We start from the raw sequence: 26,349 nt of genomic DNA on the forward strand, positions 1-26,349 counted from the left end.
ATGAGAGAAGAGGTATAAGGCAGAGAGGTGGGACAAGGTGCAGAGCCTGGCAGGGAGGGGGGACAAGATGGAGGGAGGGAGGGGGACAGGATGGAGAGTTGGGCAGGGCAGGAAGGGGGGACTGGGTGGCGAGAATGGCAGGGAGGGAGAGTCTGGGTGCAGAGCCTGACAGGGAGTGAGGGGGCTGGTTACAGATTCTGGCAGGGCACATGAATATTAAACCTCCCCCTGGCTTATATTTGAATCAACCTTTTTTCCTTCTTTTTGGAAAAAAGGGTATCTCGACTTATATTTGAGTATATACAGTAGTTTGTTCCCTTAATCACAAATGAAATACAGTCCATAATGTGAGTAAATTACATAAAATATATATATAAAAAATAAATAAAAACTATGTGTATGTATGGATTGTCTAGGTCACTGTTCTTCAACCGCCAGTCCGTGGACCGGTGCCGGTCTGCAGGAAATTTCTGCCGGTCCGCGTAGGGCCGGCAAGATCAACGAGTTATTTTCAACTGGTCCGCACCGGGCCGGAGAGATCATGGGGAGCCTCCAACAGCCTCCTTTCCCTCCTCCCCTCTCAGCAGTGTCTCTCCTTCTCCTTCCCTCCAGGTCCAGTAGCAGCTGTCCCTTTTTTTCCCTTGCCCAGCAGCTTCCCAGACTCCTTTCCCTCCTCCCCTCCCAGCAGCATCTCTCCTTCTTATTCCCTACAGGTCCAATAGCAGCTGTCCCTTTTTTCCCTTGCCCAGCAGCTTCCCAGACTCCAAAAGTGGCTTTCTCCCCTCTCTGCAGCTCTCCTTTTATTTACCAGCGCAGCGATTCAGAAAGGCAGCCTTGGGGCTTTTGCTGAGTCGCGGCTGCCTCTGATGATGCAATTTCCTCTTTCCTCAGAGGCGGCGCAACCCAACAAAGGACTCGAGGCTGCCTTCCTGAATCACTGCGCTGGGAAGTAAGGAGAGCTGCTGGGAGGGGATAAAGCCACTATTGGAGTCTGGGAAGCTGCTGGGCAAGGGAAAAAAGGGACAGCTGCTATTGGACCTGGAGGGAAGAAGAAGGAGAGATGCTGCTGGGAGGAGAGGAGGCAAAGGAGTCTGGGAAGCTGCTGGGTAAGGGGAAAAAAGGGACAGCTGCTACTGGACCTGGAGGGAAGGAGAAGGAGAGACGCTGCTGAGAGGGGAGGAGGGAAAGGAGTCTGGGAAGCTGCTGGGCAAGGGTGAAAAAAGGGACAGCTGCTACTGGACCTGGAGGGAAGGAGAAGGAGAGACGCTGCTGAGAGGGGAGGAGGGAAAGGAGTCTGGGAAGCTGCTGGGCAAGGGTAAAAAAGGGACAGCTGCTACTGGACCTGGAGGGAAGGAGAAGGAGAGATGCTGCTGGGAGGGGGGAAAGGAGTCTGGGAAGCTGCTGGGCAAGGGAAAAAAAGGGACAGTTGCTATTGGACCTGGAGGAAAGGAGAAGGAGAGATGCTGCTGGGAGGGGAGGAAGGGAAGAGAGTTACTGGACAGGAGGAGGAGGGAAGGAAGAAAGAAAAAAGGAAGGAAACAGCTGGCAGGGAGATTAGAGGAGGGGAAGGGGAGAGACAGGCATGAGAAAGTAGAGAGATTGATGATGGGAAGGGGTCAGTAGAAAAATAAGCAGAGAGGGACTACGATGGTAGATATGGTGTAGGAGAGGTAAAAATGAAGAGAGCAGTGAAGCTGGAATGAATCATGTAAAAAGAGAGGGGGCGCAGGCTGGATGGAAAGGGGAGAGGGGCATAGAAAGAAGACAGATACCATATGGAAGGGGGAGAGGACAGACAGTGGATGGAAGAGGCAGATGCTGGATTGAAGAGACAGAGAGGGCAGATGCTGGAAAAGAGTGAAAAGAAGATGAAAGCAGAATCCAGAGTTGACAAAAGGTAGAAAAAAATAATTTTATTTCTATTTTGTGATTAGAATATATCAGATTTGATATATATCCTGCTAGAACTGGTTTTAGACATAACTGGGGACTGCAAAGCCCAGGCAGTGCTTCTTTAGCTTCCAGCTGGCTTAGGGCGCTCTCTGACCAGGAGGCAGTTGCCCTAGTTGCACTCCCCTAAAACTATTCCTGTCATGTGTGACTGCAGTATTCTGTTAGCATGATATTTCTGTGTAGCATTCTGTAATAATTTGGCTTGTTCAGTTTTCTTGATAGTAGAGAGGATATACGTGAAGGGGAGACAGGGGTTTTGTTGATCCTTGCTCTGTATTATTTGTATTTATAAAATGACAATTGTACAGAATATTGTTTCTTTTTATACTTTAATAAAATACATTCAATATAAAATCATAACTGAGGCTTGTGTGGATGGGATCAGATGATTTGCGGGGACCGAGCTCGCAGAGATGGGGTGGAAACGGGGTTTTTAAATTTTAGTCCTAGTAGTTTGCCGGTCCACAAAATAATTATTTTATTTCTGCCGGTCCACGGATGTAAAAAGTTGAAAAACACTGGTCTAGGTTGTCTAGTTTTGCCATCACTTATATTAGATTGAGGTTATGCTTAATAAAGTGGATATCAGGCTTATGCTCTACCTTCCTCTCTCCCTCAAGTTTAGTCTCAAATCAGTGGATTTTTTTCAGAACTTAGCATTTCTCTGTACCTGTCCCATATGTGCCTTTTTAGATAAGTTGAACATTGCTTCAAAATTATAAATGAAGGCAATAACATCAGTCTATGAATGTAGAAAATATTATTTTTTCTTTTGCAAAAATATAAACTTTCTAAACAGTATGATCATAGCATGCTAGTTCCTTCGCCAATGTGCAATAGTTTTTTTTTTTTTTTTTTAAATAATATACCATTTCTTGAAGTTGATGCAAAGAAAACTGTACTAAGAGGGGAAAACAAGATGGCCGCGTCGTAGAGAGGACGCTGAGTTGAGCTCTCCTGCGAAATTAAATTCCTACCTGGTATCGGGCTTAATCTTGCTGGCGACATGCCAAAAAGACGAGGCAGAGCGACTGCTTTAGCCCGGCAGCCGGGATCTGCTTCAACGAGGCAGGAGGAAATAACTCCTTTCTTCACATCTTCGCCACAGGGCGTTCCGGCTGAGCCGAATCGGAGAGAGATTTCGGCTCTCGGGAGCGAAGTCTCGCTCAGCCCCGCGGGACCTCCATCTCCTCTGCAGCCGCGAGACTGGGGGAATAGCGGCGGTTCCACAGGGACGGATGGCGTCGCCGATGGAGCTGGAGGGCTTGCCTAATCCTCAAGTGCTCTCGGCAGGAATAACTACATCGGAGGAGGTGGCTGAGATTTCAGCGAGTGAAGGACAGGTTTCTACAGTCCTTCCTTTGGTAAGACCTGCTGAGATAACTTTAGAGTCTATTTGGACGGTGTTAGACTCTTTGTATAAACTATGTGCAGGAACCCTACCTCAGGTGACTCTTCAAGAAAGGAGATTGGACAAATTACAAGAGGAGTTGAAGGATCAGGAAGGAAAGGTTCAAAATTTGGATCAGAAATTTCAAAGTTTACAAGCTTCTCAGTCTGTTATTTTGCAGGACAGATTACTGTTTACTAGGAAAATGGAAAACTTTGAAAATTATATGAAAATGTTGAATTTAAGAATCCTTAATTTTCCTAAGGTGTTAACAACACCGCCTAAGGAAATGTTTTACAAGTTCCTAAAAGAAATATTCAAATATCCTGATGCCGGACTACCTCCTTTACATAGGATATATTATTTGCCAGTATCAAAACAGAAAACTTCAGGTACAGAAGTTTCTCCTGAATTTCCTAATCCTTTGAACTTAACAGAAGTTCTTGAACCTTCAGTGGATGAAGTAATCTGTCGTTCTACTCTTGTGGTGGCGTTTGTCTTTCAACAAGACAAAGAGGCACTTCTTAGACTGTTTTTCAGATTGAAAGAAGTGACCTTTCTGGATAGTAAGATCAGTATGTTTCCAGACGTCTCAAAAGCAACTCAGACCAGACGGAAGAGGTTCCTTGAACTGAAACAGTTTGTAATACAATTGGGGGCCAAATACCAATTGAGATATCCTTGTAAATGTAAGATCCTTTTGGATCAACATTCATATATATTCTTTGAGCCCTCACAATTACAATTTTTTCTCGAAGGAAAGGGAATAACAACTTCAAATATCTCTGAAGGGAATGTAGGATAACTCCCAAAGTAAAGTAAGAGGAAGATGTACTCTACAAATATGGTTTACTGATACTATCTTATTATAAATATCTCTCACAAATGTGAATTGTTTCTCCTCCAGAATGTGAACTAATTAAGAGTGAATTTTTGGCTCAATTATGAAAATGGACATTATCCAGATATATTTTTTCCTTTAAAACTTGTGGAAGTTCTCTCTTTATTTTCTTATACAAGTAATGTATATGTATCTATATATAAAATGATAAATAAAAAAAAAAAAAAAGAAAACTGTACTAAGAAGTTCAGTTAGTGAAATAGCTGTAGGCAGCATTTGTGAAAACCTGTCCAAGCGATTGCTTTCATCATTTTCAGGTTGTCTTCCTGTTTTTACTCGTCTACCCTGGTATGTCTGCCTCTTTGATGGGTCCCAACAGGGGAAAGATAACCTATGACACCCCTCACTATGAACCCCAGCAAGCGTTTTCAAATCTTACATTGGTTTAAGGAAGATATTCATATTAGGTCACTACTGTCAAATAGTTTACATCATGATTGATCATTTTGTTATACATAACTAAAGCTTATTCATTGCATTCTGTGAGATCTTACAGCTCAGGGGGGTCAAGGTAGCTATATCAAAGACAACTGCCACTCTACCACAGTAAACTATTGCATCAGAGTGTGTAACCATATACCAGCAATTAATCAGAAGGAGTCTTCAGGGGCATAGTTATCAATGAGAGTTCCCATTAAAACGTGTTGGTTACTGCGGATGGGCAGACTAGATGGGCCATTTGGCCTTTATCTGCCATCATGTATCTATGTTATTTTACCACTAACTGCTATTTTAGTACAGATTCCATTCTATGCAACTTAGTTACTAATAACTACTCGTAGGTTTAATAGTAAAATAACATATCTTAATGGTAGCCCACATTGGTAAATCCCTCTCCCCCTCTTAGTCATGATGACATTAATGTTACTGGTAGATTTCTACAGGCAAGCAGTGCCAGAGAACACCACGCTTGCTTACTTTGGATTTCACTTCACAAAATAGAATATTCATACGAGTCCTGTTTGTTTGTTGGTTAGCAATTTTTGAGTGGAGAACGACTAGAAGACCTTTAAAGAATCTCAGAATAAAATGCATACAAAGACACTGATGAGTTTCGATAGATACTCCAGAGCACTAGAAGCTCTCATGGAGAGTTCTAAGAGTGTGACTTTGTTTCACATCTGTTGAGACACTCTGCTCCAACATTGTAGTTGAGTATACACTGGACAGACATTATTACTGGTAAAAAGGAGGGCTGCAAATAATATTTAGCTCGTAGCGTGCATGAAATTTTTTAATCGCGATTAACGCAATTATTTGCTCCTATAATGCTCCTCTAGGTATGAAAATGGTGTTGGTGCGCTGCCACTGGCTCTGTTGGACCCAGAAACTAGAAGTTACATCAAAGCTTGATGAAACTTCCTGTTTTGGGGGTCAGGCGAAGCAAGCTATAGCACCCAGATGCCATTTTCAGTCGCAGAGAAGCGCAGGACATTACAGATTTCCTGAGCATTCTGGATCCAAATGATTCAGCAGAAAAATGCAAAAATATCTTGACTGTAGAAATGTCTCTTGAGGAGCTAGCAGGGAAGCAGACTGTTCATCAGACACCAACAGACAGACCCCTTATCCACCAGTAACTTTTCCCTAAACTTGTGAAATCAGAAATTCAATGTTGTATTTGTGATCAGCCAAAGGAAGCAATGAAAATAGGAAGAGTGTGTTTTATATCACTGAGGAGTGGGAAATGCTAGACCCAACCACAAAAGAACTAGAGGAGTCCTTGGCATATGATGAAACACAAAGATCCTTGGCTGAAAGAAACAAAGGTGTGACAAGTACAGCTTTTATATTTCATTTTGCATGATTTCAGTACAAAGGGAAACACCCTTTAAGAGACATGATCACCTTAAACAAGAACAGGCACACATTTGAGTTGGCTGCAGTTGAATGGGTTTCTAGTAATGGCAGTTTCAGCGATTAATCGTGATTAAAACTTTTAATCTTCCTGCAGCCCTAGTAAAAAAGTGGAAATTTGCAGGAGAAATACAAAAAAATAAACGGAATGACCCCCCAAATTAGATTTTCAAACATCATATGGCCCTCCACATTCTGGGTTTTCATTTCTTCTTCTGCATAGTGTATTGTGTCCAACTGGCCACTATTTCTTGATAGAGGCAAGGAACTGATACAGGAGGCATTCATACACAGAAATTAAGGAAAACATTTCAATCAAGTTTTCTTATTCTGAGCCACAATTGCTCCAGCATCATCCAGGACTTTCTATCTATTTATAAATCATACAAATGTTTCTAAAATCTAAACATCTTAGTTGGGGTACAAAGAGGGGACACAACTAACTGCTAATGAAAAGATATATCCTTCAGGTCGAATAATCTGAGGGTTATTTTTACCCCCGTGGGATCTACATTAAAGAAATAACTAAAAAAAGGTGTGTTGTTATCAAACAAAAATGTGATCAACTCATAATGCACAAGAAACATTATTTCTGAGTATTATTTATAGTGTATAAAACTATAAACAGGGAAGAGTCATGTTGTGATGTGCTTGAGTGAGGCAGGACGCGTTTCTGCTGAGCTCCTGAGCCCTAACCCTTATCATATCCAATCTGAGCATTAAAACAATAATCTTCAACTTTAATGTAGTATATGGACAACTTTGTCCTGCGCTCCCCATCGGATATGAGCAGAAAATCTGCACGTAAAGATAAAGAAAAAGGCAAGGCCTGAAAGCCAGATCCAAAAATGGTGGCCACCGCGGACGATTCTGCTCTGCCGCTTGCCTCCGAACACATTACTGCAATCACCACTTCTGTTGTGGAGGCATTGGATTCCTGATTTGCCCAACTTTCTGGACAATTATCGAACCTTGAGCAGCTGCTGGCTGAAACAACATGGCACACTGGAGGCCTGCTTGGCAGCAGTTGAGGACAAGGTGGGCTCGACGTTGACAGAATTAAATACCTTGCAGGAGCAACTTTGCCTCCATGCTGACAAACCCAAGGATCATGAAAATCGTTCCTGCAGGGACAACCTGCGCTTTATTGGCCTGCCTGAATCTATATCCAACACACAGTTATTATCAACCTTGAAACAGTGGCTGTGAGTGGAGATGCCTTTACCAGCGAGTATTGGACCAGTGAGTCTTGAACAAGCACATCGCTTGGCCAGATGGTTGGATGACCGGCAACATCCACGTGCGCTTATTGCAAAAATTAATAACAATGCCCATAAAGTTGCGTTGCTAAAGCCAAGAAAGACTCGCTCTGTTTTGAAGGCACTCCAGTGTGCATTTTCCAAAACTACTCGGCGGCCTGCTGGAGAAGCAGCGATGGTTTACTCCAATCTGCGCAGGACTTTTCAATCGAAAGCAGCGTTTCATGTTGCTCTATCCTCGACTGGATGGTGGCTAATAGACTCTCTGAAGGAGGCTAAATCTTATCTTGCCACTTTGTCGGGGGAGTCGACATGATTGAAGCATGAACGCTTTCTCCAGTGCATCTACCGCCTGCACAAACTCTGTGCTTTTTGTACACGTAGTTGAAACCTTTCTGACTTTGCCTATTTGAGATTTGAGCACGCAAGTTGAGTGCGTAGAACTATGACCAGAGCAAAATTAGATTCCCAACTTTCGGCGTGGCAAATCTGTGGCTTTCTTGATGCCTTTGCCTTCCCTGTGGTTTTTGGAAACTTTGCTTTTGGTTCTTTGAACTGAGTGGCAGGGGTACTTGTGAGAGTCTGGCAGTACCCTCTCTGGTTCTAGCCTCTGCCATATCATGCCTCCCATTACTTTGAGGAGCTAAGTTAGCTGCACTTTATATGTCACAGGGAGAGGGAACTTGTGAGTCTCTCTATTTTGGATGAAATGTCTGACTCTTCCCTGCTGCTGTTCGTTTAAATCTGTTCATGTCTGTCTCTGTTTTGAATTAAGGGGAACTCAGTATGCATGAGTGCAGGCTTTCTTTTGTATCTTGAAGATAATTTTTTAGGGACCGATGGGGGGGTATCTTTACATCTGACCGTGACTCCAGCGTTTTCAACCTCACTTCAGGCTAGACATGCTGGACAAGGTGGAATATGGGGAAAACTGGTGGGAGAACTTGTGGGAATAGGACCCTCAGGTTCAGGGTTGAGGTCCTTCTTTTGTGAAGTCTAACTCTTGTTTGTAGTGCACAGACAATTGCGATCACCTTACTTTTTGATGGGTTAGTTCTTGGGGGGAAGGGGACGAAGGAGGATTGGGGGATGTAATTCCTTTTGCATTCTGTATATTTTCTTGCTTTGTATTGCTTGTATTTTCTGTACACTGGGTTTATCTCTGGCTAATCGACCACTTCTATTTATTCTGTCCTCATTGCCATTGTCCTGGGTGGATGCTGGGCACCTAGGATACTTTGTTATTGATGTGCTAGCTCTCACGGCATTACGTCTGTCTCTGTGTGCCCTCCTTTAAATTGAAATTAGTTACTTGGAATGTCTCTGGGATTACATCACCAATAAAGCGAACTAAGATTCTAACTCAATTTAAGCGCCACGCAGTGGATATAGCCTGTTTGCAAGAGGCTACGCTTACTGATCAGGAACACCTTAAACTTGGGACTCATGGGTGGGGCAAGTCTTCTACTCTTTTAATTCCCAGAAAAAAAAAGGGGGGGGGGGAGTATTGGTGTGCAAAGGCTTTATGGGCCAAGCTGCCCAAATTCAAAAAGACATGTATGGTAGATATCTCTTATTGTGAGTGGAGGTACCGGGGCTGACATTTTACTTATTGGTGGCATATGCACCCAATACTTATGAGCATGCCTTCTTTTGTAAACTGATTCAATTATATGCCCAATCTACACAATACCTTGTAGTATTGGTTGGTGACTTTAATCAAATACTAGATTCTCTGTTAGAAAGAATCTCACCGCAACATGGAAATATAATGAGCCCTTGCAAGGGATTCCCTTTTCTGTGTGACGCTTTGGAGGTGGTGGTCCCCTGGCGCCTCTTAAATCCATCTGTTAAGGTCTACACTTACAAGACAGGGGCCCATGGCTCAATGTCTTGGATAGCCTATATCTTGACCTCCCAGTCTTTGTTTTCAAGTCTTTTCACTGCTACTATATGCCCCATCATGGTCTCAGACCACGCAATCTGCTCGATATAACTTGACATATCATTGGCACATGAGGGTACACCTAGATAGCGGTTTCCTTCTTTCTTGACCCAAGATAAACATTTTCAAACCTATTTGCAATCGAGATATGAGGAATACGCCCTTCATAATGACCAGCATAGGAACAATCCTGCCTTATTTTGGGAAACCCTTAGGTGGTATTGAAAGCAGATATCATCCAATATATGATTACTAGTACCCGACAGATAAATCAGGGTATCATATATCTAGGAAAACAACTTTGGAAAGCGAAATATCATTATTTCCGCAGTCCCACTGCCCCTGCCCGGGAAACATACTTAGCCACTCAGGCAGCATTGAATGCCCTGATTCAAAAACGTACTAAAATATAACTTTTGTTCTCTTCTTCAGGCCTAACCGATTTACTCCGCCATGCGTATAGCTTGGAGACGGCTATGTTCACTCTTAAACGCTCAATCTGATTATTCACCTTTACCGTCTATACAAGGTAACCCTGAATTTGAACCAGGATGGACCTTTAGAGTATCCCACCATTGGCGGACCCAGGATATCTGCTATCACCATCAGGTTCTTACAGATGAAGGGGTACTACATCCCTTTTTGTCTTTGCAAACAGAGTTCTTGTTACCCACTCAGGATTCTTATGCCTATTTGCAATTGCGTCATTACATCCACTCATTGCCTTCTGCATCTTTGACACTAGAGTCTTATGAACAATTAAGGGAGGCCCTTTGCTTGCATGCACAAAAAAATATTCCTTTAAGGTTGCACCATAAAAGTCTGACTCCTCACGCTTCAGTACACAATGGTCGGCAGATTTGGGTGTGGCCTGCTCGGTCGATAAACTTAAACGATACCATCGAATGATGTCTCAACTACACCTCTTGGTAACACTTTGGGTGGTTTTCTGATACTGTACTTTGACACTGTTGCTACATGTTTGCGTTTCTTTATAGTGTCTCAATAAAATATGTTAAAAAAACCCTCTAAACAGGTACACCTTTAAAGTAGAATATTTATACTGTATATGGAAGGTTTCTTAGTGTGTACATGTACTGCATGTATAAGGTCACAATAAAGCTTAGCATAGTTCCCGTCACTGGTCAGATGATTCATAAGGTTTATGGGATGCAATGACGATAATGATGATGGTGATTTTGTTTGTATTTGAAATGATTTTTTTACTATTTTGTTTGTATTTGAAATTTAATAAATATGATTTACATTAGAAATGTCTTTTGTATATCATGAAATAGTTGAACAATAAATCAAAACTCACTTACTAAATTGTTCATTTAACTGCAAAATTTTGTTTGCACATATCTTTTAAGATACAACATTTCACCTCATTCCTCATTTTGGGGGGGGGTTAGATTGTGGTGGGGAAGAAGCAGCTAGGAATTTCTGCCTGTCCTTTTGGCTCCCAGTGTTGCTGGAGCTGACCCAAGGTGTATGGTACCAATACCTTCATTTGCAACTACCTGATGGCTCCCACCTCAATTTTAATTCTCCTTCTTGCATGCAGCCTAGAAATTGTAGTGCTCTGAATCTGGCCAGGAATCCTGTCCCTGGAAAATGAATACTGTCTTTGCAGCTTTTCCAGTAACTGGTGGCCCAAAGAGAGAAGCCAGGATTTGGAATGAAAATCAAACCTCACACAACTCTGATGCTGTGAGCATAAAGCTAACGTACTTCACTCATAGCTTATAGTTTTACTTTCATAATTACTTTTCTTTTTTTATAAAGAACATTTAGAACATGTGTTCATCACTATTCAATCTCAGTAGAGATGACGCCAAAACTCTTTTTCCTTTACACATTCCTAGTTGCTCACCTAATTCAAATTAAATAATAAAATTACACTCTTTACAGAAAGGTTAAGAAGCAACAAAAATGTACCAATTTAGCAAACCACAAACTTTTTCCCTTGTTCGTCTTTTTTAATTGCTGATTTCATATGATGCTCATTTGGATTACTGAATGGTTGTTAAAAACCCTTACCTGAAAATTTCATCAACAATTCTGAAGACAGAGGGATGATGAGCTACTCGCAGCTATGAAAACAAGCAAAACAGAAAGCATTTAATAAAGTCGCTCCCAAAATTCTTCTATTTAAAGCACTTGCAAGAGACAGGATAAAATCACACACAGAAACCATGAAATATTTCATATAAGTTCTCCCGTCCCCCTCCTGATTTTATTGCTATTAATGTTATAAAACTGCTTTTTTTTTTTAAATTAAATTTATTGATTGCTACGACAAATAACAAATTCAGGCAAAATAAACAATTGCACAGGAAATAAAAATAAAGAATAATAATATTCCTCGAGTCCACATTATTGGGGGCTGACTATTCCTGTTGGGGCCTTTAACAAGCAATAATGAAACATCTTCAACATCTTCAGCGTTATATTTTTTTAGACCCAACTCATTTAGAGAATTTTCTTATAGATAAATCTAAGTTGGATATTTTGCCTGTTATTAATGCAGAGGCTGAGATGGAATGAGAATGATGATAATTGTTATGCTTTTTTTTATAAACAGGAAGCAGTTGAAATATCCTTCACGTGGACAGTGAAGTTTAAAATATCATTGGCAACTCACTTAAACTTCTATTGCCTCATGTAGAAACTTATGGAAAATACCTTCTTTACCCAAATGTAATTTGCCTTGAGCTACCACTGAAAAGTTGTGAGTTAACCCAAATTCCTCCCTCTAATAACTTGTCAAAGTCATTCAAGATCTCTAAAACTTCCAGATTGGTAGATATCTGTAAAGAAATACAGTAAAACCTTGGATTGCAAGTAACCTGGGCCCTCTTTTACTAAGGTGTGTTAAGTGTTTTAGCGCGTGTTTAACACGCGCTAAATCAACGCTGCGTTAACCGCTAACACGTCCATAGGATAACATGCACGCATTAGCGTTTAGCATGTGTTTAGCGCATGCTAATATTTAACATGTGCTAAAAAGGATATCGCACCTTAGTAAAAGAGGGGGTTGGTTTGCAAGTGTTTTGCAAGACAAGCAAAACAGTTTATTCAATTTTAACTTGATATACAAGCAATGTCTTGCAATACAAGTACATACAGTATACACACATCACAACTGAGCCGATGGTTCTTCTCCCTTGAAAAGAGGAGACTGAGAGGGGACATGATCGAAACATTCAAGAATATGAAGGGAATAGACTTAATAGATAAAGACAGGTTGTTCACCCTCTCTATGGTAGAGAGAACGAGAGGGCACTGTGTAAAGTTAAAAGGTGATAGATTCCGTACAAACGTAAGGAAGTTCTTCTTCACCCAGAGAGTGGTAGAAAACTGGAATGCTCTTCCGGAGGCTGTTATAGGGGAAAACATCCTCCAAAGATTCAAGACAAAGTTAGACAAATTCCTGTACAACTAGAACGTACACAGGCAAAGCTAGACTCAGGGCACTGGTCTTTGACCTAAGGGCCACCGCAGGAGCGGACTGCTGGGCACGATGGACCACTGGTCTGACCCAGCAGTGGCAATTCTTATGACACTGCAAGAGTGTAGTGACTGTTCTAAACAAGCAAAGTCTTGCAATATAAGTACATAGAGTATACACGTGTCACATCACAACTGAGCCGATGGTTCTTCTCTCTTTGACGCTGCAGGAGTGTAGTGACTGTTCTAAATGAGCAAGGTCTTGCAATACAAGTACATAAAGTATTTTGTATTAAAGTTTTTGGGTTGTGGGTTTGATTGAAATTTTTAGTTAGATCAAAATGGCAATGGATGCTCCTGACTCGCTTTGGGGAAAAGAAATTTCCTGGCTTACGGGTTTTACCCAGAGGGGTTTTCCCATTTTCTTTTCCTCTGCTTTAGTTCTAATGCCGAAACAACGAGGGAGACAGAGGGTTTATCCTCCTATTCCCTCTTCTGCTTCCACGCTGCGACAGACGGTAATAATATCTTTTATCGTACCTGTTAATCTGGGCATTTCTGCTATTGGGGGAGAGAAGACTCCCGACTTGGACAACGAAGCTTCGTTGAGCCCTTTTGGACCGGAGGTGCCTCCACAACCCAGGGAGTTTCAAAGAATGCCGACATCTCAGCAGGATGCATCAGGAGATTCTTCTCTGATGGAAGTGCCTACGTTGCCTTTGACCCCGGAAAGGAAGACAACTGAACTGAGCACTGTGCCTAAAGCGTTCAGGAGTGAAGGTCCTGGCGTTTGGAAGTGGTGGAGGAGTGCAGCAGATTTCATCTGGTCAGATAGCAGGGGAAAATGTTATACCTACTCTAAAACCTTTGGTAAAGCCTTCAGTGCTAACTATGGACTCATTATGGGGAGCTATTGAGAGCTTATACCAGGTATGCTCCTTTTTCGTCTCCACTGCTACCAATTCTTCTAAACAGATAAACAAATTGGAGGAAAATCTTCAGCAACAAACCTCTAGAATGGATTCTTTTGAAAAGTCATTCTCTGATGTAAAAGTTCAGATTAATCAGCAATTGAGGGATAAAAATATGTTAATAAGAAAGGTGGAAAATCTGGAAAATGCAAATAGGAATGGTAATCTGCGTTTCTTAAACTTTCCAGTTTCCAGATTATTTTCCCCAAAAGACTTGTTTCAAAAAATTTTGATGTCAGTTTTGAAATACTCAGAGACGAATATTCCTCCTGTACAAAAACTGTATTATGTCAATTTGCTTAAACCTGTAGGAAATGTGGCCGAGGAAGCTGGTGCACTAGATCTTACGGGGTTTCTAGAAACATCTCAAATGGAAATTGAATCTAGGGCTATGTTACTAGTGACATTTGTATTTATACAGGATAAGGAAGCCATTCTTCATTTGCTCTATAGGTCAGAAAAAGTTGAATTTTTTGGCTCCAAAATAGTTATATTTCCTGATGTGTCTAAATGGACGTAGCACAGACGAAAGAAGTATTAAATTTAGAAGCAACATTTCAATTGCGTTTCCCCTGTAAATGTTGTATATCTTATCAGAATAATAGATATGTGTTCTATGAACCGAAACAATTACAATTTTTCTTGGAAGGGAAAGCTACCTCTAGAACCCCAGACGCTGATGTTAATGCTTAATAATATCTAAATGGTCACTGAATTTGATTAACAATTCACTCCATCTTTCCTGTTATTTGTTTCCTATTTGAATCTATCTTCTTATAGAAAGTGTTGTTTCTTTCTCCTCTTAAGTGGACTGTATTGGTAATGTAAATGATTCGACTTAATCTTTATTTGAAATTCTGTATTTCCTTCAAGGTTTATCTTTGAATGTATTATAAAATGCAAAAAAAAAAAAAAAGCATCTGCGCATGCTTAAGGCACAGCAGAAGAGGCTGATCTTCGGGCACCGGTACCAAGCAAAGGACATGGCGGTGTCGGTGCCCAGATGACTGTAAGAAGCGGCGGGGGGAGGGGGGTGCCCGATCGTGACGGGGGCATGCCCAATCACGTTGGGGGGGGGTGCCCAATTGCAGCGGGGGGGAGGGAGGGTGCCGAATTGCGGAGGGGGGTGCCGGATGGCGGGGGGGGGGAGGAGGGAGGGTGCCGGATCGCAGAGAGGGCCTTCAGGGGAAGCAATGCCGGTTATCGGGGGGGGGGGGGGGGGGGGGGGGAACGTATCATAGCGACTTTCCATTATTTCCTATGGGGAACTCGCTTTGATAAACGAGCATTTTGGATTACGAGCATGCTCCTGGAACAGATTATGCTCGTAATCCAAGGTACCACTGTATAAGGAATTGATCCAAGTTACAGTGTATGTAACAAGCTAGTCCAGGTGCAGAATGAGTGTATAGTCAGTCACCCAATATATTAAAGGTTTGGATGAAGAGTCAGGCTTTCACCTGCTTCCTGAAATAGGGGTAGTCTGGATTTAGACATAGCGTCTCTGGGAGTAAATTCCAGGACGTGGGAGCTACTTCTGAGAAAGTTCACTAGTGGGTATCACACCATACAATTTTTTTTTGATGAGGGTACAGATAGTAATGCTCCTTGAGAGGACCTCAGAGTTCTCAAACTTATGTAAAGTATTCTGGCCCATTTTATCAAACAGAGTTTTAAATTATCCCTGTAAGGTACTGGTAGCCACTGTAGTTTTTGTAGAAAGGGTATGATATGGTCACACTGCTTGCAGTCTTCTATCAGTCATGAAGCAGTATTCTGAATTAGTTGGCACTGATGCAAATTCCTTTTGGTTAGACCAGTGTATAGAGCATTACAGTAGTCTAGTCATGATGTTATCATGGCATGAGCCGCTATGGGCAGGCTTGTCTTTTCAATACATGGAGAGAGATTTTGTAGCTGCCATAAGTGATTAGACAATTTTTAAAGGTTGTTTGAATTTGTGGAATCAGAGGGCGTGATGAGTCTAGATGTATCCAAAGATTACTCACCTGTGATTTTAGGGGGAATTCTTTCCCAAAATGTATTTTGAAGTCAGGTATTTGTCCACTTGTGTTAGGAACCCAAAGAATCTCTGTTTTGCTTGGGTTCAGGAGAGTTTATTGTTGTTTGCTCATTCCTGAATTGCATTTAAACAGGCAATCAGTTTACTACAAGATCTACCCACAGCTTTTTTAATGGGTACGAGTAGTTGCCAAAGATATTACAATGAAATGAAATTTATATATTAGAAAATAATTTGAGAAATGTATTATTCTTGATTTGTAATTTTTTTGAGCATATAATCCTCACATTCAATGACATCAATGTGCTTTTTTGTTCTGGACCAGGCCGGTATAATGTCTGCAGTGTAGACCAGCGTCTGAACTCCTTTAACCTATTTTAGTAAGAATCTATTTCATGTGTGTCCTTAATCAGTTTTATAATTAAATATAAAATGAAAAACATCTCAAAGCTACCTTCTGTTACTACTTGTATACAGTTTGGGCAAGCAAAAAAAGCTGGTAATCATGATTTTTAAAAAATACATTCTCCCTAGGTTCCTGTCATTGAGGACATATAATATCTGCATTGACTTGGGACCTAAATACGCCAGGTTTGTTAAGAAGTCCTTCTTAAAAATGGTATACCCAAGTTGCCAGTCTGTGATTGCATTTCCTAGAACTGGAGGGTAATAATCTCCTGTATGTTTAGCAGAAGGTTATCGACTGTAAACTCTGACAATCCCTAGTGGTTAATATTTAATTATCAGACTATTTAAATCATTTTACTTTAATATTTAATGTACTGTCTGGTTTCAGATCACTCCACAATAAAGAAACTGTACTTGTTTCTTGAAGTCTACAAAATCCTGAGTGGAGTAGAACGGGTACAAGTGGATCGATTTTTCACTTTGTCAAAAATTACAAAGAATAGGGGACACTCAATGAAGTTACAGGGAAATACAGTGGTACCTCGGTTTATGAGTGCACCGGTTTGTGAGTGTTTTGCAAGACGAGCAAAAACATTCGCAAAATTGGCGCCTTGGAAACCGAGCATGCCTTGATTTACGAGCGCCCCCTCCTGTGATCCGGCACCCTCCCCCCCCGCTCACGTCACACCCCCTGCTGCGATCCGGCATGCCCCAGGCACCCACCCACCCACCCGATCACATTCCTTACCCCCATTTGGCACAGGCACCAATGCACAGGACATGCTGGTGCCGGTGCCCGAAGATCTGCCTTCTTCTTCGCGCTGGGCCTTGAGCATCTGTGCATGCTCAAGGCCTTTGGGTTCCCGTTCTTTCCAAGATTCTCGGATCTCGGAGAGAACGGGAACCCAAAGGCCTTGAGCATGCGCAGATGCTCAAGGCCCAGCGCGAAGAAGGCAGATCTTCGGGCACCGGCACTGGCATGTCCTGTGCATTGGTGCCGGTGCCAAATGGGGGTAAGGAATGTGATCAGGTGGGTGGGTGCCTGGGGCATGCCAGATCGAGGTGGGGGGGGGGTGCGACAAGAGCGGAGTGGTGGGTGGGTGCCAGATCATGGAGGGGGGCGCCACGAGCGTAGTGATGGTGGATCACGCAGGGGGGGCCTTCATGAGCGGGGGGAGCAATGCCTGTTCTTGGGCGGGGGGTAGAGCAGCGCCGCTGGCCTCGGGGGATGGGGGTGGGTGGGAACGAATGAAGCGAGTTTCCCTTAGTTCCTATGGGGAAACTCACTTTGATATACGAGTATTTTGGTTTACGAGCATGCATCTGGAACGAATTATGCTCGTAAACCAAGGTTCCACTTTACTTTTAAAACCAATAGGAGGAAATTTTTTTTCACTCAGAGAATAGTTAAGCTCTGGAACGCATTGCCATAGGTTGTGGTAAGAGCAGATAGCATAGCTGGTTTTAAGAAAGGTCTTCTAACATCAGGTCCGATGGACTGTTTTATAACTTCTTCTGAGGTTAATTCCTCTCAAGTTATTAGATCAGAACTGGTTTTAGGATCCTCACTTAGCTCTCCTGAACGTACTCCTCCTCTCCCTCTGGATTTTCCTTGTGGACTAGGACCCGAAGTTGGTCCTAAGGCTTCTTTGGAAGCTACTGAAGCTCAACCTACTTTAGTGTTTCCTTTTTGAAAATGTCTCAAACATTTACCAATACTATAAGTATGCTTGAAGGTCCTGTAGAAATTCCACAGGAAATTTCTTTAAAAGATTTGTGGCAATTTAATTCAAGAATGGAGAGTTTATTGAAATCAGTTATCACTCAAAATCAAATATTTTCTAAGGAGGTTGTTGAAAAACTGGAGAATGTGGATTCCTATATACAAATATTTGATAAATGAATACTGGGTACAAGTTTCTAACCTGCAGACACTCTCCATGTTCCCTATGAAGGATTCTTATAATATACATTTAAAGCTTGAAATGATGGAGAATGCTTCAAGGTCTAGAAACTTGCGTATTTCCCTATTACTCATTTGATCATTTGAGCATTTCAGGGAGATCTTAGGGTTACAAAATGCAGATACAATACCTATTTCTTTATTATATACCTAAAAAACAAAAATTTCCAGTTGAACACGGAGTGAATCAATTAGTTTCTATTGATTTGGATCTTACTGGATTTTTTGAAGACTCCCAAGATATGGGGCTCCTTTTACTAAACTGCGATAGCGTTTTTAGTGCGCACAGAATTTTAGCGCACACTAAACCTATGCTACGCAGCTAGAACTAACGCCAACACAATAAACTTGAAACTATGCAGCTAGAACTAATGCCAGCTCAATGGTGGCATTAGCATCTAGCGCGCAGCAATTCTGCACGCGCTAAAACAGCTCTCACAGCTTAGTAAAAGGAGCTCATGATACAGACTAGGATCCACTCTCTTAGTGACTTGTCTGAATGAGAGTGATAAGATTTTGATTATGAAAATGCACTTTAAGACTAAAGATGCTATGTTTTGTAGTGCGAAAATTCTTATGTTTCCTGATGTGGCTAGACCAGTGGTAGGCAAACTCATTAGTCAAAAGAGCCAAAGATCAGCAGTACAACAATTAAGATTTCTTTTGAGAGCCATACCGTGCCATTTGCGCTACAACGGCTACGTCAACCCGACTGACACCCCACTCACCCGCACGTAGTTGAAATCGATTTGTGGCAGAGCCTAGAGATGACATGGGGAAAAAAATGTCTCCGTCCCCGCGAGCTCGGTTCCTGTCCCCGCAAACCATCTGATCCCATCCACACAAGCCTCAAATAGTTTTATACTGAACTTATTATATTAAATTATAAAAAGAAACAATATTCTGTACAATTGTCAATTTATAAATCAGCGTCTTCGTCCCACTCTCTCTTCCCCATTTCCCTTCAGCGTCCTCAACCCACTCTCTCTCCACTTCCCTTCAGTGCACACACATAAAAACAAGCAAGCAATTTTATATCATTTTCATAGAAATTAAAATCTAAATAATGCCTGTCACATAACAAAACATGATTTTACAAAAATAATTCCCTGCACAGTCAAGCCTGCAAGGAGGATTACTATATGTCTTTCAGCAGCTCCCCTCCCTCCCTCCCTCCCTCCCTCCCCCTTACCTTTGCGGCCAAGTCAAAATGAACTACCAACAATAAAATTTTAAAAAACACAAAGCACACTGTACGCAGAGAAAATGTTAATTATCATTTATATTCCGCGGGTTTTCAAAGAGGTCAAGGCAGATGACTTTATACAATGTCACCTTAGTAACAACTATACAAAAATAGACAAATATTCCCCCTCCCTTTTTACTAAACCGCGATAGCAGTTTTTAGCGCAGGGAGCTGCGCTGAATGCCCTGCGCTGCTCTCGATGCTCATAGGCTCCCTGCGCTAAAAACCGCTATTGTGGTTTAGTAAAAAGGGGCCATAGTGCAAAATATAGACAGCAGATATAAATTCTCAGAACTGACACATTTTGATCACTAAATTGAAAATGAAATCATTTTTCCTACCTTTGCTGTCTGGTAATTTCATCAGTCTCTGGTTGCACTTTATTCTTCTGACTGTGCATCCAATATTTCTTCCCTTCTTTCAGCCTCCTGTATGCTTCCACTCCTCCAGACCTTATTCCCTCCCCCAACTTTTTCTTTTCTTCATCCTGCCCCCTTCTTTCTTTCTTCGTGCCCCCTTTCTTTCTTTCTTTCTCCATGCCCGCTTTCTGTCTGTCTCCCTATCTTTCTCTCTCCATGCCCCCTTTCTGTTTCCCTGTCTTTCTGTCTCCCTGCCTCCCTTTCTTTCTTTCTTTCTTTCTCCCTTCCCTCCCCCAAGCCACCGCCATTGGGGAACAGGCCACCACTGCCATCGGGGAACAGGCCACCACCGTCGCCACTTGGGAACAGGCCGCTGCCAAGTTCTGAGCTCTCCCTGCTTCCCTTCCCCGTAACGTTGGAGAAAAAGTTCTGGGCCAGTCAGGCAGCGATTGGCTGGCCCAGAACTTCCTCTTTGATGCCAGAATTGACATCGGTGGTGAAGGTTGATCGGCCTGGCGCTTCAGCGTCCTCTTTACGGGGAAGGGAAGCAGGTTGGGCACCCCTGCTCTAGCTAGCCGAGCCATGAGCCTTACTCAAGTGGCTAAAGAGCCGCGGTTTGCTGACCACTGGGCTAGACCAACATAACTCAGACGGAAAACCTTTTTGGCTTTGAAATCTAGAGTTGTGGCAATGGGGGCCACTTTCTTTCTGAAGTTTCCTTGTAAATGTTTGTTGAGTTTTCAGAATAAGGATTTTGGTTTTTGGGATCCAATGCAATTAGAGCAATTTCTTAAATTACATGAGAAATGACTATTCCTGATTTCTGTTATGAGGAGATAATTATATATAAGTAAATTACATGAGAAATGTTATGAGGAGATAATTATATATAAGTAACATCTAGAAATTTAGGATTTTTGTCCCTGTTTTTTTCCTTTGAGTTTTGCTTATTTGATATGCACTCTCTTCCCATTTTATGTATGTTTGATAGAATCTGATTATTGTAATTGATATGCTTTGATTTTTCCTTATACTTACATATCTTGTATTGTTTTTATGGATACATTATTAAAATTTCTAATAAAAAAATGTAACTAGATAAATGTAGTAAAAGTTGGCAAAATTATTACTTCAGTAAAAGTAAAATATGTTATCCTGTACTTCTTTACACAGAATACCACAAGCCCCTATACTTTTGCTTCATCAACTACAGCAAAGATTTTGACTGTGTGGATCAAGATAAAATAAGGATAACTCTAGTATAAATGGGAATACTCAAACACATAACTCAGTTGATAAAGAGCCTCTACAAAAATCAAGAACTTGCAGTGAGAACAGAATATGACAGCACTGATTGATTTCTAATAAAACATGGTGTCAGGCAAGGATGTATCTTGTCACCTAACCTATTCTACCTTTACAGCAAAGCCATCTTCAAAAAAGCAAATTTGGAAGAAGAGAGCATTGATTTCAAAGTTGGTGGCCGAAATATAAATAACCTGTGCTATGAAGATGATACATACAATGCTCATCACTAGCAGCAAAGATGACAAGAAAGTCATAACGTGGAATTAGAACTGAATATAAACAAGACAAAGATCATGAATATGCAAAATGATGAAGACTTTGAGCTTGAAAGTGATAGAATATAAGTTGTAAAGGATTTCAATTTCCTCAGCTCTTTCATAAATAAAGAAGCAACTAGCAGGGAAGAAATACTCCACACAATATAGTACTTGGTCGCTCTTTAATGAAGACTCTCGACAAAGTATTCAAAGGCAAGGATATAACATTCCAAAGAAAGATCAGACTTGTCCATGTACTAATTTTCTCAGTGGTCAATTATAGATGCGAAAGCTGGACACTACGGAAACAAGAGATCAAACCAGCTATGTCACTCGAAGCCCAAATGATGAAATTATGATTGTCTTATTTTGGTCATACTGTCAGAAGAGAAAGATCTTTGGAGGACATTATGTTTGGGAAGATTGAAAGCACCAGATGAAGTCAACCATGGAGATGACACTGGAGGACCTTACCAGATTAGCACAAAACCAATCACTTTTTAGATCTGTTATTCATAAAGACGTTAGGACTCGGGCATGAGTCGATAGCAGCTAACTTCTTTACATGTAAAAGTACCAAAACATTTACTTAAGTACAGTAATTAGTTACATTTACTTAGGGCTCCTTTTACAAAGGTGCGCTAGCGGTTTTAGCGCACGCACCTGATTAGCGCGCTAGCTGAAAAACTACCGCTTGCTCAAGAGGAAGCAGTAGCGGCTAGTGTGCGTGGCATTTTAGCACGTGCTATTCCGCGCGTTAAGGCCCTAACACGCCTTTGTAAAAGGAGCCCTTAATTACTATACAACTATGGGTTCTTGGGCCTATTATTTTTAACATTTTTGTAAGCGATATTGCTGAAGAGTTATCAAGTAAGATTCACCTCTTTGAGGATGATACCAAAATCTACAATAGAGTAGACACCCCTGATGGTGTGAATAACATTAGGAAGGATGATGGATGGTCTAAAATTTGAAAGTTAAGATTTAATGCTAAGAAATGCAGTCATGCATTTGAGCTGCAAAAACCCAAGGGAATAGTAAAGTTTAGGGAGTGAAGAACTTTTGTGCATTAAAGAGTGGGACATGGGTGTGATAGTATGTGATATTAAGGTGGCCAAACAGATTTTAACCCTAGGCCAATCCATTGGTTTTACAATGTATGCTTATGCGGATGATGTGCAATTAATTCATCCAATCAACCTCAATGACCCAGACGAAGTAATACTCATTAACCAGAAATTGGAGAAAGTCAAATTATGGCTAGATTCAAACATGTTAGCTCTTAATGTGGAAAAATCCAAATTAATGATCTTCCCCATCAAAGAAGATCTGTTGATTCAGGCTCCTCTCAAACTTAACTCCTCGAACATTAAAATAGTAAATTCCTTAAAATTACTAGGGATCACCTTCAATAGTAAATTTACCTACCATCTTCACATTAGTACCGCAGTTCAGGGTTGTTTTCACAGACTACGAATGATCAAATCTCTTGCTAAACTGTTGAAACCTTTTTCTTTAAATATTCTAATTCATTCCCTAGTGATATCAAGTATTGATTATTGCAATGCCCTTTATAAAGGCATAACAAAAAAGGAACTAAGATGCCTCCAAATTGTGCAAAATATCACAATAAAAATTATATTTAACTCTAAAAAATACGATCATGTTTTCCCTCTCTTGCGCAAAGCACATTGGTTGCCTGTCGAACACAGAATTAGTTATAAAATTCTATTACTTACATTTAAGACACGTCAAAGTAACCAACCTGAATTTATCAATAGCTTACTAATTCCTTATTGTCCATCTAAAGCACTTTGCTCTTTGACACAAAATCTTCTTGCAATCCCATCCCTAAAGTACATAAACACAATAAGGTCAAATAATTTTGCAGTGACCGCACCATCCCTTTGGAATTTTATTCCTAATTATCTTCGTGAAGAACTATCTCTGCTACATTTTAAAACAAAGCTGAAAACATTTCTGTTCCAAAATGCATTTGATACCTAATTGCCCTTATAAGGGCTAAACACATGCCGACAGCAGAAGGCATCATCCTTCCCTTCCCTGTTGTTTTTTCCTTAATTGTTCTCTTTTCTCAAAATATTGTAGTTCCTACCCCTTTTTTCCATTTGTTCCCGTCCGTCTCTGTCTGAGTTTGTCACATAGATTTTAATTGTCAAATGCAAGCCTTACTTTTGTTGAAAACTGTATTTTTATTGTACACCACTCAGAAGTCTGATCGAGCAGTATATAGTTTATTTTATTTTTTTTTAAATATCAAAACTTATTTTAACACCTCACCAGTGTTTTATATAGGACTTTTAAAGTATAAGCAGCATCTGCTTTTTCATATCAGTATGTACAAATATCTTGTCCCATGTCTGCAAGTTTCAAGATACAGCTCCTGCTCTTCATTCTTCAACCTGCTGAACTGTCCCCTTCTCAGAGATATAGGGCTCCTTTTACTAAGCTGCGATAGCGTTTTTTAGCACACACAGAATTGCCACACGTGCTAAACCCGTGCTATGCAGCTAGAACTAACGCCAGCTCGATGCGTCTAGCATGTGCTAAAATCGCTAGCACAGTTTAGTAAAAGCCCATAGATGCCATCCAAGAATTTTCTGATATCCTTATTCTTGATAGTAGTGGCTTGCTGGATCAAGGCAGCTGAATTTGATAGTAATTCAATGTCATTGCCTTCAAGAATCAGTTCATCCTTCTGGGCTTGAGACAATGAACAGATGACACCTGGTCTCATCCGTACTCTACGGATATACTTCTCATCCAAAAAGTTCCTGATTTCTATGAGTGAAACAGTCTCTTGTATAACTACATTGATTGGAAAATGAGCATACACAGACTTCATCTTGTAAGGAAAGCCCAAATTGACACCCTAAAATTTTTTTAAATAAACTTGAAACTTAGGCAGTAACTATGAAACATGATCGTGTTGAGGGAGGTTGTCTGATGCAATTAAAGCTAAGTGCTTTGTTTTCTCGTGGTGGAATTCTGTGCATTCTGCAAAGTTTATTTGTAGTGTTTTGCATAGAATCCTCCTATCTTGAGGCCTGAAATTCCTTCCTTTCTTTTCCTTTCTCAGGTTCCAGTCTCCTCAGTTCCCTCTCTCGCTCCAACAGCAGTTCTGTCTCCCTCTAAATCCCACCACTCACTCACTTGCACCCTGAATCCCCTCCTTGGTCTCCATAGTCTGGCATCTCTCTCCACTGGCTAAGACTCCTGGCTCGTCCTCCTTTCCCATCCCATTTTTGGTCTTGGCCACTCTCTCGTCCTCTATCTATGTCCCCTCATCCCAATCACCATCTCTCTCACTTGCACCCTGAATCCCTTTCCTACTCCCCATGATCTGGCATCTCTCTCTCCCTCCCTCTACGATCAAGCATCTCTTCCTTCTCATCCCTCTTTCTGCCCTGGGTTTCCTTTTTACCTTTTCCCCTCTACTTACGGGTCCAGCATCCATGTCCCCTCCCCTCTCCTCCTACCTCTGCAGGTCTAGCATCCATGTCTCCTCCTCCTCTCCCCCCCCACTTGTAGTGCAACATCCATGTCCCCTTCCCTCTCCTCCTGTAGGTCTAGCATCCATGTCCCCTCCTCTCCCTCCCCCCTTGCAGTCCAAGATTCATGACCCCTCCTCTCCCCTCCCTACTTACATTCCAAGATGCAGGTTCCTTCCTCCCCTCCCCTATTTGCAATCCAGGATCCATGTCCCCTCCTATCCCCCCTCCACTTGTAGTCCAGCATCCATGTTCTCTTCTCTACCCCCCCTCCACCATGCGACTAGCATCCATATTCCCTCCTCCCCCATTTCCTCCCCTTCCCCTGCATGGGTCTGGCCTCTCTCCACCTGACCCACCCCCATGCAGTGAGATCATAGATACCTACATGCCTCCCAGAGTAGCAGCAGTGATGGCAGCAGCCAGCTGGCAGAGGCAGTGTTGTAAACAGGCTGCTTCAAAAATCAGATTAATCGATTCAGTGAGTCCTGACTCTCCTGAAATACATCTGGGTCTCCTAAAGCAGCAGCAGTGGTAGCAGAGGCAGGCAGTGTGAATAGGCTGCTCTTGGCTGCCCCGCCAGGGCCTTTCCTCTGCCGCATCACTGATGACATCAATAATGACGCGGCAGATGGTAGTTCTGGCGGGCAGGCCACAAGCAACCTGTTCGCTGCTGCTGCTGCTGCTTTAGGAAGCCCGAAAGTTGAGGTCTCATCATGGGGTCAGGGTGATGATCGGAAAATGCTACACAAAGGGATAGGAGGGAGGGATGGAAAACTACTGCACAGGGGGATAGGAGGGATGGAAAGCAGCTGCACATGGGGGGAGAGAGGAGAAAGGAAGAATTGATGGGCATGGGGTGGAGGAGATGAAAGGAGACATGCAACAAAAAGGTAGAAAGGGGTGATAGAGAAATCTTGCATATGGTAGAGGGGAGGAAGACATGTATAAAGAAGAGAGAGAGAAATGTTGGACATAGGGTAAAGAGAGAGATGCTACATGGAGGAGAATAGAGAGGTTTGAACCAGGGCACAAGGCAGGGAGAGAAAGAGAGATATGGAGATGGTAGACAGTGTGAAAGAAACAGAAATGTTGGATAAGGCAGTGGAAGAGATGAAAGATGAATGGCGAGCACAGAGAGAAAAGAAAACATCAAATGGTCAGGAGACCCTGGTGAGCGAGTTAACAGAATACAAACAGAAACCAGAGCCTGGGACCAACATGATTAGATTAATAAAATGACTAGAAAACAAAAGGTAGAAAAAAAATTTTATTTTCTGTTTTGTGATTATAATATGTCAGATTTGAAATGTGTATCCTGCCAGAGCTCATGTTAGATAGCGAGCGTGAGCTAGGACTTAGCGAGAAGAAAAGTCTTTTTGATTTTACACCACAGCACCAGCGTGTGGTTGGAGAGGGCAAAGGGGGTTGGGGTGGGTAAAGAGGCTACAAAAAAAAACCCCATCAGGCCATATGAACACCCCCCCTGCATGATTGGGCAGGAAAAGTGAACCGAATAAAAAAATTAATTCAATTGGTCAAAT

General features: G+C 41.7%; 1 protein-coding gene across 5 annotated transcripts in view; it reads right to left on the bottom strand.

Moving 5' to 3' along the window:
- The window catches only part of FANCC (FA complementation group C), a 344,396-nt gene that overhangs the window by 89,103 nt on the left and 228,944 nt on the right, over positions 1 to 26,349 (bottom strand). For all 5 annotated transcript variants that reach the window (XM_033928093.1, XM_033928084.1, XM_033928101.1 and 2 more), the window contains one exon: positions 11,349 to 11,401. In XM_033928093.1, coding sequence (XP_033783984.1) covers positions 11,349 to 11,401 — 53 coding nt within the window. The remainder of the gene's footprint in view (positions 1 to 11,348; positions 11,402 to 26,349) is intronic.

This window comes from Geotrypetes seraphini, chromosome 1 (assembly GCF_902459505.1).
Source record: "Geotrypetes seraphini chromosome 1, aGeoSer1.1, whole genome shotgun sequence".
Taxonomy (NCBI): domain Eukaryota; kingdom Metazoa; phylum Chordata; class Amphibia; order Gymnophiona; family Dermophiidae; genus Geotrypetes; species Geotrypetes seraphini.